Consider the following 15,103-nt stretch of genomic DNA (forward strand, 5'->3'; position numbering starts at 1 on the left):
GAAACTTGATGAAATTTAACAAGGGCAAGTGTAGAGTCTTGCATCTGGGGAAGAACAACCCCATGTACCAGTACAGGTTGGGGGCTGACCTGCTGGAAAGTAGTGAAGGGGAAAGGGACCTGGGGGTCCTGGTGGATAGGAGGATGACCATGAGCCAGCAATGTGCTCTTGTGGCCAAGAAGGCAAATGGCATCTTAGGGTGCATTAGAAAGGGAGTGGTTAGTAGGTCAAGAGAGGTTCTCCTCCCCCTCTACTCAGCCTTGGTGAGGCCGCATCTGGAATATTGCGTCCAGTTCTGGGCCCCTCTGTTCAAGAAGGACAGGGAATTGCTTGAAGGAGTCCAGCGCAGAGCCACAAAGATGATTAAGGGAGTGGAACATCTCCCTTATGAGGAGAGGCTGAGGGAGCTGGGTCTCTTTAGCTTGCAAAAGAGGAGACTGAGGGGTGACCTCATCAATGTTTACAAATATGTAAAGGGTAGGTGTCAGGATGATGGAGCTAGGCTTTTTTCAGTGATATCCAGTGATAGGACAAGGGGCAATGGGTGTAAACTGGAACATAGGAAGTTCCACGTTAACGTCAGGAAGAACTTCTTTACTGTAAGAGTGACAGAGCACTGGAACAGGTTGCCCAGGGGGGTTGTGGAGTCTCCTACACTGGAGATATTCAAGGCCCGCCTGGACAAGTTCCTGTGTGATGTACTGTAGGTTACCCTGCTCTTGCAGGGGGGTTGGACTAGATGATCTTTTTAGGTCCCTTCCAACCCTTGGGATTCTGTGATATGAGCAACACAATCCAACTGTTGCTGTGTGGCTGGACATAGGCAGTGTAGACCAACGTGTGCCCTTTCTCTGACTTCTGAGGCACGAATCTCTCATGGTTACTCTTGTTGTAGACCCACGTGGTTAGAGACAGACTAACCCTAAGCCTCAGCCCTTGGACCTCTGAGAGCTCAAAGCTGAGCTAAGCCTTTGCACCAAGGTGTTTTCTCCAGTGACGGAATGGATCTTCAGAATCACGCAGCAGGAGATAGCAGATCTGGAGGCAAGCAGTTGCCAGCTGCCTGCAGCGCTGCTATAGCAGTGTCATTGCCAGGCGTTGACCTGCTCCATCCCAGTTTTGGAGCTCATTGCTGAGCTCACAGCACTGATGCCCCCGCAGGGGCCCCATCCTGCCGAGGAGCTGCTGTGCAGACTTCCCTCCCTCCCACTGCAAGGTCCCTGAGCAAAGGTCTGTTCTTTTTCCAGGTTCATGGAGACAGAGCCCCTCGCCTTGGGTGTGGAGGAGGTAAGTGGGAATCTGTCTCACTTCCACATTTCCAGTGTAGCAAGCAGTTACGTACTCCCACTCCCACTGGTGTCCTGGGTGCTGCTCCCAGAGTGGCCTCATGTCATAACAAGCGCATCACTGGTCATTGGAGAGGCCACATGGGAGGTGTTATCGGGCTGGTCAAGAACATTCCTTGTGCGGCAGCTATGGAGGACTTTATCCATCTTGGTCCTCATCTAGTGGTGGGTAGGAAATTCCTGCAGCAGCATTTGCTGCGGCAGCATTTGCTGCGGCAGCAGTTGCTGCAGCATCTGGAGAGAGCAGGATGTGAATCAGAGACAGGGAAAAGCATGAGGAGTGCGAGGAGCTGGGCTGGATCCTGCCCCCGGCTCCACAGGCTCTCAGCTCCCAGTCTCGTGTTCTTCTGAGGGCAGGAAAAGGTGTTTTTGAAGGCAAGTTCTGCAGCAGAGAGAATTTCTTGCTGCCAGGAGACACCACAAATGAATGTAGTGTATTAGCTACTGCATTAATTGGGACTGTGGGAGAAGGTTTTCCCCATGGTCTCTCCGTTGGTGAGTGGAACGGCTGCAGTGTGAGATGAGGATGATGTTGCCTGTGTTTGAGGAAGAGGCCCCTGCAGCCACGTCTGTCCTTTGGCCCAAGCTGAGGCTGCTCTCCTGCATCAGTCCCGTGCTCCACGTGTGGATCTCTCCTCCCTGCCTGCAGGTTTTCGATATCCTGCCGCTGCACGGTGAGCTGCAGCCGGGCCAGAGCCAGCGCGTCTCCTTCTCCTTCTTCGGCCACGCCAACACCGTCAGCCAGGTCACGGCGCTGTGCAGGGTGGAGGGAGGCCCGAGCTACGAGGTGGCTCTGCGTGGGGAGGCCTCGCGCATCAGCTACCTCCTGGACACCACCGAGATCGACTGCGGGCTGCAGGTACCGCACGCTGCTCTTGTCAGTGCTCCTTGCCTCCAAGCATGACTGGTGGGCTGCTGCCCACCCGGGTCCAGGGCTCTCCCCCCTTCCCAGCTGCTTCGCTGGCTCTGTGGCTTGGAAGTCCAAAGTTTGGGGGATACCTCCAAGCTGGCGTTTAATGGCCATCTCCACCCCAGCTCCGCCCAAAGCTGGGAATCCCTCCTCTAACTAACGCTGCCTCCTGGGGCAGGCAGGATCCCAGTGGTGATCTGCAGAGGGATGTGTCCCTGAGACATCCATCCGCTGATCTGCTCCTAAAGCCCAAATGAGGTGCTCTCTTTTAATGCTCCTGATTCATCAACCAAGGAGGCAGCTGACCTGGGCTTCCAGTCACCGTAGCTGGGTAGAATGTCCCCGAATAACCCTCACTGTACTTCTTTCCGGTTACAACCCCCACAGCTGTTTCCAGCTGTTGGCCCTGTGTGCGTTGCCCTCTCTCCCTCCCTTTTGGCTTGTGTTGTGCCCACAAATACTTGTGTGCAGGTGCCTTTTCTCCTGAAATGCCCCAATGCCTCCTCCTGTGTTTCAGCTCGCAGTTGGGTGACACCTTCAAGTGCAGAGAGCTTGTGTCCCCTACTTGCTTTATTACTGATCTTTCCATGGTTGCTATTGCACCTCTGCCACAAATAGCTGTTCCTGTGTAGGGCCCAGGGTACCCTGTGGCCGCGGGCTGCCCAGGCTAACCCAGAGAGCCCAGTGCCCATCTCTCCTGTGCGCTCCCTGCTTCTGGGCTGTGTTCCTTTGCTTTCAACCCGATGGAAGAGGAATGAAATTCTTGGCAGCAGACGTGTGCCTGTAACTTCCTGCTCTTCTGTCCTCTGCTCAGGTGTTTAACAAAGTCACGGAAGCAGCGCTGACCCTGCAAAACAGCGGCAAGCTGGGATTTGCCTTTGCGGTGCTGAGCCCCGGCACAGGCACTGCAGCCAGCCCTCTGCCTGGCGTGCCCCTGGTCGTGCCCAGCAGGGTGAGTAGCACAAGGGCTTCACCCGGCCTGTGTCAGGCTGCCCAGGAGAGCGCTTTGGGGGAAAACAGGGGGAATGAACACACAAGCCCCGTCCAAAACCAGCCAGGAGACACAGGGCTGTGAGCGACTGTTGCAGAGGCAGAGGAGGTCCATCGAGCAGAATCCTAACGGAGCCCCTGATTGTCCTTGGGCGCCGCTGGCTCTGCTGTCCTACAGCAAGCACCAGTGGGAGGCACGAGTGCTCCGGGAGCTCTTTGGAGCTGAGTGCTGAGCTCTCTGGTTGTGCCATCACTGGAGCATCACTCCATCGCAGCTTGTCATCCTGCCTGGGTGTCTTAGAGCTGGAGCAGTGTTCCTGTCTTGGTGCCCTTTTGCGATGGGAAGAGGAAGCCAAAGGGCCAAGTGGCTTCCACCTTCCTCAGTGCCTGTCCGTCTGAGGGGTGACATGCTGATGTCCTCTCCTGCAAGCTGCTGCCAGGAGCTGCTGGCCCTGCTGGAAGCAGAGGCCCTTCTCCGTTCTTCCAGAGCAGCTGGTGAAAGAGCTTTGGTTTGTTGTGCCTGGCTCTGGCTAGCAGAGGGTAAACCCTGTGAGCAGAAGAGCAGTGAGACTCAGGCGATTGGATACAGGAAAGCTGGAGGTGGTGATGTCTGATGTTTCCTTATGTATGAGAACCTGTCTTGTGTTCTCAGCGCGTCTGTCATGTGAGCCATCCCTCCAGTGAATCCTCTTTGGTACACTGCGTCCCTCCCTCTTGTGTGCCCTGCAGGGTTACGTTGAACCTGGCAAGCAGCAAGTGCTGAAAGTGTATTACCTGCCAGGAGTGCCTGGAGTCTTCTGCAGGGCTTTCCAGATCCAACTGGGTCACCTGGAGCCAGAAAAAATCTCCCTGAAAGGAGAGGGGACCTTTCCCAGGATCCACTTGGACCTGCCCAGGAACATCAAAGGTGAACACTGCCTGTCTGCTCGGCTTTCCCCCATGCCATATGCCCACAGGGCAGCTCACAGGCACCTCCAGCAGGCCTGGAGGTTTCAGGGCTGTCAGACAAGGTCAGCCCTCTGGCTGCTTCTTTAGCCTCTGGCAGATGAGCCCATGTGGGCTTTGCCGCAGGAACCATCGTGCACAGCTTGCCAAGAGGTCTGGGAAGATGATGGCTGGGCAGAAAAGCTTGGGAAAGCTGTAATAGAGGCTGGCAGGGATTTTGACAGGGGTTGGGTTTGCATCACGCTGTGGGGCTGAGATGCTCCTGTGTGGCGAGAAAGACGGGTGGGGGTGAGAAGCAGCAGGATCTCCTTTCCCTACATTGCTGGAGCAGTTTGTGTCTGGGTGTCGGGGGAATGGGGCTTCCCGTCTTCCGTGGGATTTGTGCTGCCCCACTGCTATGGGTGGTGTCCTGTGCTTTCAGGCAACGCCAAATATGAGAAGATCCTCCTAAAGGCCAAAGAAAAGCTGGACAAAGGCAGCCAGAGAGAAGAGGCCATTGCTCTGGGGGAGGCTGTGGCAGCTGAGCCCCGCGTGGACGACTCGGGCACCGTGGTGAGTAGAGCTGCTGCCCTGTCCCGCACGTGCCACCCTCCTGCGAGACACTGGAGCCCCTGCGCCCCACGGCAGCTGCCCAGGGCCCTGCCGGCACTGGGCACCTCCCTGCACACCCCTGGCCACGGAGTGTGTCAGCTCAGCGTGCCCCTTGGGCTGCCCACCTCTGGGAGTTGTCCCTCGTGGTGATGCGCCAGCTCCTGACTACCCCAGCCAGGGAGATGCTGAAAGCTGTGCTCGGGCAGTTGGGTTTCTGGTGCTCTGAAGGACACACAGGGCGGTGCTGGGGGGTTTGTTGCTCACCGGCCAAGCCCTGCCAGGTTTACAGAGCGTAAAGCAGCAGCCTGAATGCAGCCTGAGGCTGTGCTGTGTTCTGTATCTCCAGGAGGCTCCAGCTCTCTCATGGTCCCCTTTCCAGGAGAGCTTTTGTCCAGGCTGCTTTGGCACTGACTGGAGGCAGGGACATACTTGGAGCTTTGGAAGGTTTCTGGCTTGTTTGTGTGTCTGTCCAGATCAGCTTTGATAACTGGGCAGGCAGAGACACTGGAGTTCATTTCTGTGGGGATATGATCCTGCCTGAGAGAACAGGAAGTGTCACAGACACCGACCAGTGAGACAGACTGACTCCGTCGTCCCTCTCAACAAGAGCAGAGTGGGATCCTCCACCCGAGACAAGCTTGTGCCTTGGGAAGGACCTTGGCTAACCAGCCCCTGTCTTTCCTTTCCTCAGTGGGATGCTCAGCTGCAGATGCAGATGGAGGAGATGCTGATTGAGGAACATGCCCTGGAGCAGCAGAAAGCTCTCGCCTCCCGTCCCCCGGAGGACACTGCCTTTCACCAGCGTGTACATCGGAGGCTTCTCAAGTTAGTAGGGACTCCTGTAGCCTGTCTCCAGGGGCCGCGAGGGTAACAGCCAGCAGTGCAGCCCTGCCCCTGAGAGCTCCTTGTGTCTCAGAGTTGGGAATAGCTGAAGACTTCAGAAAGGGCCTGATGCTGAGAGCTACGCCGTGCTCCCTGTGGGCAGCTCGGTGTCCTCACTTGCACAGTGCTACCCTGAGCTCTGGAGGTGCTCCACTCCCCACAGTTGCTGGGTTCTGTTCTCAGAGCTGAGGGGGTGCAGACCAGCAAGCCCTTGCAGACAGCACAGGCACCACCCCTGCTGACCAGCTGTGAAAGGGGCATCTCCAAGCCGGTGTCTTTGTGCCGAGAAGCAGACCCCACTAAGCAGGAAGAGCAGGGAATGGTCCAGATCCCTTATGTGCTTTTCCAAGTGGGATTGCCTGCAAAAAGACCTTCACAGCAATCTTGTAGTGTAGGTTACTGCACGCGATACTCTCAAGCGCTGCTTTGGGGACAGATCTGGCTGCAGAGCAGTGGAGGTATCCTCTGCAAGGAAATCCTGTGAGAAGGTCCTGAAGCAGTTTCAGGCTTGGGCCAGCCACCAGCTTAGCAGTTTCATTGAGACCCGTGGAGACGCAGTGGACTTCTCTGCAATGGCTTTTCACAGCATAGGAACTGTGTCCAGTACCCGCTTTAAACTGACTCGAAGATCCCGCTGGTGGCTGATAAATCCTAGGCCCTGCACTCCCCATGACTTAGCCAAGTCTTATTACTGGGTGCTCAGGTCAGGCCTTGGGTTTCCTGGGCTTGGCTTGAGTTTTCACAGCAGTGGATACAGAATTATCCCCTCCATTTGCTTCTCCACCCCACGCCATGCTGGGCTTTACAGAGTGTCCTTCCTCCTCCTTTCAGAGCTGAGCTGCCCGAATACGTCCTGGACCTTGGCTATGTCGTTCCCGGTGACATCCACACACACATGGTGAAGCTCACCAACACCGGGCACTTCCCTGCATCTTTCAAGGCTGATGGATATGTCCTGTATAACACAGGTAACCAGTGGTAAAGAGGCTTCACGGGGGCTTGAAGGGGCTGTCTCTGCCACATCAGCTGGAGCCATTGGGCATGGGGAGATTTGAGTACTTCCTTGGGCAGCTTTTTCCTCCTTAGTACCGCTCTGGCCGGTGCCCTGTTCAAGAGCCTGAATTCTGTCGAGCAGTGCCCAGAGACCTGGTCTGCCTGTGGCTGCCCTAAAAAGTCATTGCAGGGGCCAGATGGGCTGATCAGCGTGATCGCCTCTCAGCATCTACTGCTCTTGGCTCCCGTGAGCACCATCGGAGTTTCTTTGTGCACTCTGAGGGTTTATGTTGCAGCCAGATGGACCCTCTGTGGTTCGAAAGTGCTTTGTTTAGAGTTCCTAGTGCCAGAGCACTTCTGCTCAGCCTTATTGAACGGCCTGTGGGATCCTGTGCCGTATCGAAACAGGCTTCGCAAAGAGGCCTTGGGGTAAGGCTGCAGCTCCGTCACACGGGGACTGCTGTCTGTGACGGGTGGCCAGGCGTCTCTTCTAAGCCGCTGTCCAGGGAACACCACAGCATTTGGTATCTTAGTTGGAAATTGTCCTTTGGAGAGGTGTATGCGTCCTTCCCTGAGATGCCTGCTGAAGGAATTGCTGGAGCTCCTCAACCAATGTGGTTCGTTTTTAGCCTGCAACCCCTGGATTCTGGCTGTGAAAATCCTTTTGCTTTGGGCAGTGACAAGGGGAGCAGAGCAGCTTCTCTGGAGATGGAAAGGGGTCTTTCACAGAGCTCCCAGCCAGGACACCCCTGTGGCCTTGCCGTGCTTCTGAGCCATTTCCTGTTGCTTGTGTATCTCAGCTGCTTGATTTTCCTGTGTTCAGGCTTCAGCGTGTGCCTGGACCTTGTGAAGCGCCTGCCCTGCTGTGAGACCAAGACATTTGAAGTGTGCTTCGACCCACAAAGTGCCAACGTGCCCCTGGGAAAGGTGGATGTGCTCCTGCCCATCAAGGTAGGCCAGCTTGTGGGGCAGGCAGCAGGTTGGGCACAGCAGCGAGTGTCAGCCGGGCTCTCAACTGGATGCTCTGTCCTTCTCTAGGTCAGAGGAGGCCCCACGTTCCAGGTCCGCCTGCGTGCCATTGTGGCTGAGCCGTCCCTCTGCCTCTCGAGGGACAGGCTGGAGTTCTCCTCTGTCCAGTGTGGGCAGTGGCAGGAAGAAACCATCCAGCTCCACAACACGTCCCAGGTCCCCTGTAAATGGTCCATGAGCATGAATGAGGCTGTTAAGGAGGTAAAGCACAGACAACGTGTAACACACAACTTCTCGGTTGGGTTTTCTTTGCCTCTCTTGGCTTTCCCGCCCCTCTGGCTGCCTGAGCACTTGGGCTGCAGCTCGCTTGAGGAAGCTTTTGAGGGTACAGAGCAAGGCTGGTTCACCTGGGCCTGCTCACTAGCTGACGCTTCACTTCTCTGCCATCTTCACCCATTCCTCCCCCTCCGAGGACACTGCCTCCCCATCTGCCTGCCCTGCCAACATGTTTGCCCTCCAGTTCTAGGCAGGGGTGGCCACGTCTGGGTGGGATGAAGGTGCTCCCTGCACCATGCCAGCATCTCGGAGCACTGCAGGAACCGAGGGTCTGTCCTCGCAGACCAAGGAGACCTCACGCGACTGGTTTCTGTGCGCAGGTGGACAAACATCTGCCAGCGAGCGAGCGTGACAAGCTGCGGGAGGAGATGAGGCCCGCGCCCTGTGGCTTTGAGGTGCTGCCCTCAGCTGGAACCCTCGCTCCAGGACAGCAGTGCCATGTCCAAGTCCGTTTTTCACCCACGGAAGAGGTGAGTTTGGTGGGTGTCACCCCCAGGAGGACTGTCAGGGCAGTGTGGTAAGGGGAGGCCAGCACAGGGAGCGGGGAATGAGCTCTGCCTCCGCGTGGAGCTTTCTGCCAGCCCTGTGCCCACCGTTCCTCAGTTTCCCCTGCACGGTCCCACGCAGTCTGGGAGTCAGCTTAAATGGTGGAGCATTCCCAAAGGCAGTTTGCATGTGGCCACCGTGACTTGGAAACTGGCAGCGTGTGACAGGATGGACCCAAGTGCTTCCATGGCTGGGGACAGTCGCAGGGATCTTTCAATTGCTCGTGGAGATTTCAGCGTCTCGTGTCTGGCTTTGACCAGAGCCAAGCACTGAGCAGAGAAGACGATCCTTATTTCTGTCCAGTGAGAGCTCAGCTGCCTCTTTCACACAGCTGATGTTTGCCCGGTGCTGCAGCGCCAGGACTGTGTCTGAGAAAGCAGACTTTTCTCACGTGCGTTGCGCTCCCCCACGACTAGGTGAAAACCTCTGATAGGCTGTTTTAGATCCATCTGGTAGCCAACTGCGCAGTTACACTCCCCAGCAGGACTCACCGCAGTTACTCAGAGCCATGCAGATGCTGTAGCCCCTGCTCTAAGTAACTGCCTGGTTTGGGTTCAGCTTAGAGGTGCTGAGAAGACCCCTGACCCTGGGGCGATTGTTGCCTTGGAGGCGCTGTCACCTGGGGCTTCACGGAGGAGCTTTCTGTGCTGCTTCTTTGCAGAAGTGCTACCGGGGCGAGCTGCAGATCCAGATTTGCCAGAGCAGCCAACGCCTGCGGGTGCCGGTCTTGGGATGTGGTCTGGAGCCACGGCTGGAGTTGAGCCCCGCAGAGCTCGAGCTGGGACCGCTGCTGCCACAGAGCCATGGGGAAGAGGGGACAGTGGTGGTGAAGAACCCCTGTGGGGTTTACTCACTGGAGTTTGACCAGCAGCACCTTGCTGAGGAGCAGGTGAGGGGGAAGGTCTGTGCACGCTCCTGGAGATTCCCAGCGCTCCAGCATTCCCAGGCTTGTGCCAGGGAGACGGGGGCAGCGCGCAGGGCAAAGCCCGGTGGCATTCCAGGGTTAGCCGGCTCTGCTGGCAGGCTGTGGAGGGACTTGGATAATCCCTGCCACTGGGGGGAAAGAGTATGGGAGGGGATGGCTCGTCTGGGGAGTCTGTTCACGTGGTGAAGGTCCAGAAACTCATGCTGTCTGTGGTTTCTCTTCCCTCTGTGCGCAGCTCCTACGGACACCTAAAGACGACAACAGCCACAACAGCTTGTTGCTGCCTCCGTGTGCCCCGGCTGAGAAGCTGACTGTTGAGGCCCAAGGAAGGGGCATAGAAATGAAGGTGAGATGAAATCTAAATGCTAAAAGTGCAGGTGGCAACCAGCATGGTTTTCTCATTTCCTCATCTCTTCCCCAGCCTAGCATGGTTTGTGTTTCTGCCACGAGAGTGGCAGAAAACCTCTTCTCCTTCTTTCCTTTGGCTTGATATCAATCCCTCCTGCCTCAGGTTGACGTTGTGCATCCACCAGGAAAGGTGGTGAAGCTAGGAAACATCTGCATTGGGCAGACGGTGAAGAAGATCGTCACCATAGCCAACAAGAGTGCAGGCCCTCTCGCCTTTAAGCTCAGAGTCACATCCACCGTGCCAGAGTTGCAGGAAGCTGGGGTAAGTGCCATTCCTTCTCTGCAGAGCACTTTAGCGTGCCTGCAGGGAGCGATGAGCTGCTGTGGGTGGGAGGTAGTAGCTAATGACAGCTGTGGGCTGCCCTGGCTGCCTGTGCCTGCCCCGTCCTCCCTGCTGGCACTGCTCTGCCAGCAGATGCTTGCAGTGTGAATGCTTCAGCTGAGCTGGGTGCCAGGACTCCCCGAGAGCCACAAGTGAGAAGGCGGCACAATTCCTCTAACCTGTTTTAGACGCATAGGTCAGGATGCAGCCACATATTTTAGATCTGGAAAGGCGAGGGAGGTGAATCTTGAAAGAGGGAGGGTTACAGCTCTGTTGGAACTTCCATGAAAGCTTTAGAAGGCAGAGGTGACCTCACCGTGACCAGGTGGACACATGGCAGAAAACACCTTTGGTATTACCTAGGAATGCCTACGAGGGAATGAGTGGGACTGGGTCAGTGTTGGTGCGGACAGAAGAGGAATTGGAAGCCTCTTCCCTGAGTCTGGTGAGGGAGGCTCCGCAGCTGGCTTGCCAGATGAAATAGTCTCCACTCATCTCTTCGGGTAGGTTCTGTGCTTGAAGCCCAGCAAGGAGCTAAAGCTGAAGGCCAGAGGAGACACCTGCAAAGTGGAGGTGACCTTCTCCCCGAAGCGCCGCATGCAGCCGTTCAGCGGGGAAGTGCTGCTGGAGTGCCGCGGGCTGGTGCGCTCCCTCTTTGCGGTGCGGGGCTCCTGCCAGGGCAGCCTCGTGAGCTTGGACCAAGACCAGCTCAGCTTTGGAGCCGTGGTACGGCAGAGCTACACGTGCCGGCGCGTCGTCATGCGGAACGCGGGCGACGCAGGAGTCAGGTAAAGCAGGGCCCCCCCGCCTCTCTGAGGGCTGATTGCTTGGATGAGGGTTGTGAGGAGCCGTAGTGTGCCCAGATAGCTCCTCTCTGCTTCTCCATCCCGCTGGAGAGTCGTGCAGCCATGGCCGTGCAGTCAGGCCCTGGCAGTTAGCAAGGGGGTACGAGCAAAAGCTCATTTAGAGATGGGTGCAGTGGGTCCTGCCCAGCCTGAAGCCTTATTGCCAGGTGGCTCAGCATCAGGCCTGAGATGTGGTGGGAAAGCCCACCAGAGACGGAGAGCCTCACGCTGAGACTTACCCTGCCTTGACAGCTCCCCGTGGCTAATCCTTCTTTCCTGTCCTTGTGCTTTCCTTGGCAAGGTTTTTGTGGGACGTGGAGAGCTTCCAGCCGGACTTTTCTATCAGCCCCACGAAGGGTTACATCAGGCCAGGGGTGGATGTCCCCTTCGTTGTGACCTTCCGCCCCTCGAAGCTGAGCCAGGCTGTCCAGTACGAGGGGCTGCGGTGCTTCATCCCGGGCAGCGAGGCGCTCCGCCTTACGCTATCAGGATCCTGCGTGGAGGCCCCTGGCACCAGAGAGGTAACGCAGCAGGGACAGGATGGGCCCCTGGACCCCAGCATTTGCGCCACATCTCTCCCACGGCAGGAACTGAAGGACACTTGCGAGCGCAGACTCGCTTGTGCCGGGGTATCCCAGAGAGAAAGTGCTGGGCAGGACTGCCAGAGTTCCTGAGCCCTGTCATTGCCTTTCTCCCCTGTTCGAGGTGTTGCTCCTCCAGTGAGCAGCTCGGTTGTCCTGGCTCTGCACTGTAGCACCCGTGCCGTGGGAGCAACCTGCCGGGCTCTCCTGAGACCCTCCCCACAGAGCCACCCCGCTGTATCCCAGCACTGCACCCGCAGCCACACTTCTCCCCCGTGCCGGGCCAGGGGAGGGCATTCAGCAGTAGGAAGGGGCAAGGCATCTGCATCCAGCCCCTGGGAGGGGGTAGCTTGGGAGCAGTTGGCTCTTGCTCCCAAAGAGAGCATGGAGCTCCTCTTCATCCTGCCCATGAAGGAAAGGGCTGTGTGGCTGCAGATCTGTCCTTGCACAGCAGTTTCCTTTCAGGACTCCCCTGAAGTTTCCTTTCACCCAGCATGCGAAAGGCTTGTTCTGCTCCCTTCTTCAAGAACAACCAGCTTGATTTACTCCAAAAGCTGTGGCCAAAGTGTAATTTTTGCATGTGACAAGGAAAAGCTGCTCCCCGTGCTCCAGGTCCTGGTGTAAAGCCAGCGTGAGAAGAGTGGCAAGGATTGTGGGTACGACCCCGCAGCCTCTGTGCTCCTCTGTTGCAGACCCTGACTTTCAGCTGCAACGTGCGTGAGAAGCAGAGCCAGACCATCCTCCTGTCGAACCCGAGCAGCGAGGCCTGGACCCTGCAGCCCATTGTTGAGGGGAAATACTGGAAAGGGCCTGAATTTATCCATCTGGAGGCCAGGCAAAAAGAAAAGGCCTACCAGGTCACCTACAGACCCCTAACCATGAGCTGTGGGAACAAGAAGCATCAGGTAGGTGAGCTGTGCCAGCGTGCTGACCCTCGTGGCATGACCCTCGTAGGTCACTCTCCTTTGGGCAGGAGGTTGGCCGAGATGACCTTTGGAGGTCCTGTCCAAGCTGAAGGTGTCCTGTGCTCTCTGTTGGAAGCTGGGTTTTGTGGTGGCTGGGGGCCAGGCACGGGCAAAGGGCAGATGGGAAGTCGGGACTGAGCACCAAACGTGTTGGAGCAGCTAACGTAAAAAGCCAGGCTTTCTGCAGGCCAAGAAATGAAGTTTGTTCTGCGTAGCTCTGGGTCGCTGCTTGTGGCAGCCCAGGGGGCTCAGAGACCCCCATGCTCAGCGCACGGGCTGCACAGGCTCTCCAAGCCCCGGGCACAACCACTTCTGCCAGCAGCACCTGGCTGGTGTCCTTCTGCAGCTTGCAGGGAGCAAGAAGGGCAAAGCTGCCCTGCAGTTTGTCAGTGCCGTCCTGGCCGTGAGCAGGAAGGTGGGAAACGAGAGAGATCTCTTGAGGGTCATGCAGGAGCTTTGGGAGGAGCCCTTCCTGCAGGTCTCAGGCTGGGCACATGGGGGTGACTGGCCCCTCTGCAATGTTTTCTGTGCCAGGCCAGCAACAAGCTCCCAAATCCAAGGGGTCAGTTCAGAAGGGCTCTGTGGTGCTGGAGCTGCCGGGTCCTTGTCGCGCTCCTTGTCCCGCTCCAGCTGGCCTTACAGTGGGCCAGGTCAGAGATTTCTTGCCTCAAGTCTCCAGGGTGCTCAGCAGATCTGTGCCCTTAGGGTCGCACGTGCTCAGCATCTCTTTAACGTACAGCCTGCGTGAGGAGTCTTGCAGCTTTCAGCTGCTGTGGAGGCAGAGGCAGGTGTCTGGAATCCACGGGCACCCAGAATGAGCATGGATATGAGCTTTCCATGGCCCATGTCTGGGGGCCCCTGTTGTGCCAGCTTACAGGCTGCTCTCTGGTCAGCGCTGTTGGGGCTAAGGCCAGCAGGACTGAGGCAATGGAGCTCATCAGGGACGGCCACCCCCTGCCCACGGCTGTCCCTGCGTGAGCACAGGCTGGCAGGGACATGCCCAGGTGAGTGGGGCCAGTAAGGGAGTGTTGGGATGTGCAGAGCAGCTCTGCTGCAGGGCCCGTGTTTCCTTGCTTTGCCCAGAGATGATGCCTCTGTGTCCTGTAGCTGTGCCGTGTCCTGTGGGCCACGCACCCGCTCACAAGCAGCTCAGAGCAGGTGCGACGCTGGCGTCTGTCTCCTCCTGCGCGGGACAGGGCTGCAGTCACAGCTCTGCCAGCTGGACGTGCTGAAAGCTGCCTCAGTGAGAGCCTCAGGCGTGGGACTGTCCAGGGGTGCTCCAGAGCCGACTTGTCCTATTCGTTGTCTGTAGGGCTCCATCTTCTTCCCCCTGCCGGACGGGACAGGCTTACGCTACCAGCTGGAAGGAACTGCTGAAGCCCCCAGGTGTTCAGGGGCCATTTCCCGGCAGGTTCCGTGCAGGAATTCCCACACGGAGCTCATCCCTGTGTCCAACTGGCTGCAGAGACCACAGAGGTGAGTCCAGCCCAGGGAGTCTGGCCTCATGAGCAATCCCTGCAGCAGCACAAGGAAGGAAGCTTCCAGTGCCTGGAAGCTCCCTCCTGAAAGCTTTTCCCTCTCCTTGGCTGTGTCTGGCCATACCCACGTTCTGCCTGTGCAGAGCCATCCTGGAGGGCTTTCCTCCAAGGGGGGTGAGAGCTGGCGCCCTGTGCCCGAGGCACTGAGGATGAGAGGGACTGTATTGTACCCCCGCACGATGGGTATCCTATGGGAGTCCTTCCTGTTGACCTTCACTGCGTCCTTCTCACCCGCAGGTTCCTGGTGGTTATTGACATGCTCAAACCAGAGAACCTGGAAAGCAGTTCCGTGCTGCAGGGGTGTTCATACATCGACGTGCCGAGCTCTGCGAAGAAGGACTACCAGCTCACCTTCTTCTCCTACAAAGAAGGAGTCTACAGGGCAAAGGTGAGTGAGGACACTGGTCTGCAGGGCCCTTCAAGGAGCTGTTGGCTCACTGAGAAGCTACACGCCCGTTTTCATACCTCCACGTGCACGGGTCCTATGAAATACCACAGGTGCTTTCTCTGGTCTTGCACTCCTCCTCGCTGGGTGCTCATAGCCATTCCTGGAAGCAGGGCGCTGAGCTTGGTGGGCTCTTCCGGGTCTGTTTTCCTGTGTGGAATGAGCAGCACTTCCCTTTCTGTCTGATTCAGGTGACCTTCCTCAACGAGACAACCGGAGAGTACTTGTTCCACATGGTGACTTTCAAGGTGATGGCTTCGGGACCCATCGGCACTGTTGAAATGAGCACCGCCGTTCGGCAGAGAGTGTCCTCCACCGTCAAGGTGGACAACCCTCTGCCTGTCCCGGTGACGTTTGCCATCAACTGCAAAGTGCCGGGCATCAGCGTTCCACAGCACTTTACTGTTCCTGCACAGTCAAAGGTAGGAGCAAAGCTCCTCCGGCTCACTCTGCTCTCCCTACTCGTGGCCGGAGGGGGGGCTCTTGGAGGGTGATGCCTGAAAGGAGCCATGTGGGGCCTCTTTCCGTGGTGGCAGCTCCCTGCCGATGACGTAGAGAGGGAGCAG

At 57.4% G+C, this 15,103-nt stretch overlaps 1 protein-coding gene across 1 annotated transcript in view; it reads left to right on the top strand.

Annotated features, from left to right (window-relative positions):
• The window catches only part of LOC136005923 (hydrocephalus-inducing protein-like), a gene marked incomplete at its 5' end in the record, with an annotated part of 47,474 nt that overhangs the window by 32,208 nt on the left and 163 nt on the right, over nt 1-15,103 (top strand). The window contains 17 exons of the mRNA XM_065663814.1: nt 1,248-1,287; nt 1,996-2,205; nt 3,071-3,208; nt 3,976-4,153; nt 4,613-4,743; nt 5,474-5,649; nt 6,496-6,632; nt 7,481-7,608; nt 7,696-7,887; nt 8,283-8,432; nt 9,170-9,334; nt 10,737-10,951; nt 11,310-11,502; nt 12,297-12,494; nt 13,867-14,030; nt 14,330-14,480; nt 14,729-14,959. Of these exons, the coding sequence (XP_065519886.1) occupies nt 1,248-1,287; nt 1,996-2,205; nt 3,071-3,208; nt 3,976-4,153; nt 4,613-4,743; nt 5,474-5,649; nt 6,496-6,632; nt 7,481-7,608; nt 7,696-7,887; nt 8,283-8,432; nt 9,170-9,334; nt 10,737-10,951; nt 11,310-11,502; nt 12,297-12,494; nt 13,867-14,030; nt 14,330-14,480; nt 14,729-14,959 (2,797 nt within the window). The remainder of the gene's footprint in view (nt 1-1,247; nt 1,288-1,995; nt 2,206-3,070; nt 3,209-3,975; nt 4,154-4,612; nt 4,744-5,473; nt 5,650-6,495; nt 6,633-7,480; nt 7,609-7,695; nt 7,888-8,282; nt 8,433-9,169; nt 9,335-10,736; nt 10,952-11,309; nt 11,503-12,296; nt 12,495-13,866; nt 14,031-14,329; nt 14,481-14,728; nt 14,960-15,103) is intronic.

This window comes from Lathamus discolor, chromosome Z (assembly GCF_037157495.1).
Source record: "Lathamus discolor isolate bLatDis1 chromosome Z, bLatDis1.hap1, whole genome shotgun sequence".
Taxonomy (NCBI): domain Eukaryota; kingdom Metazoa; phylum Chordata; class Aves; order Psittaciformes; family Psittacidae; genus Lathamus; species Lathamus discolor.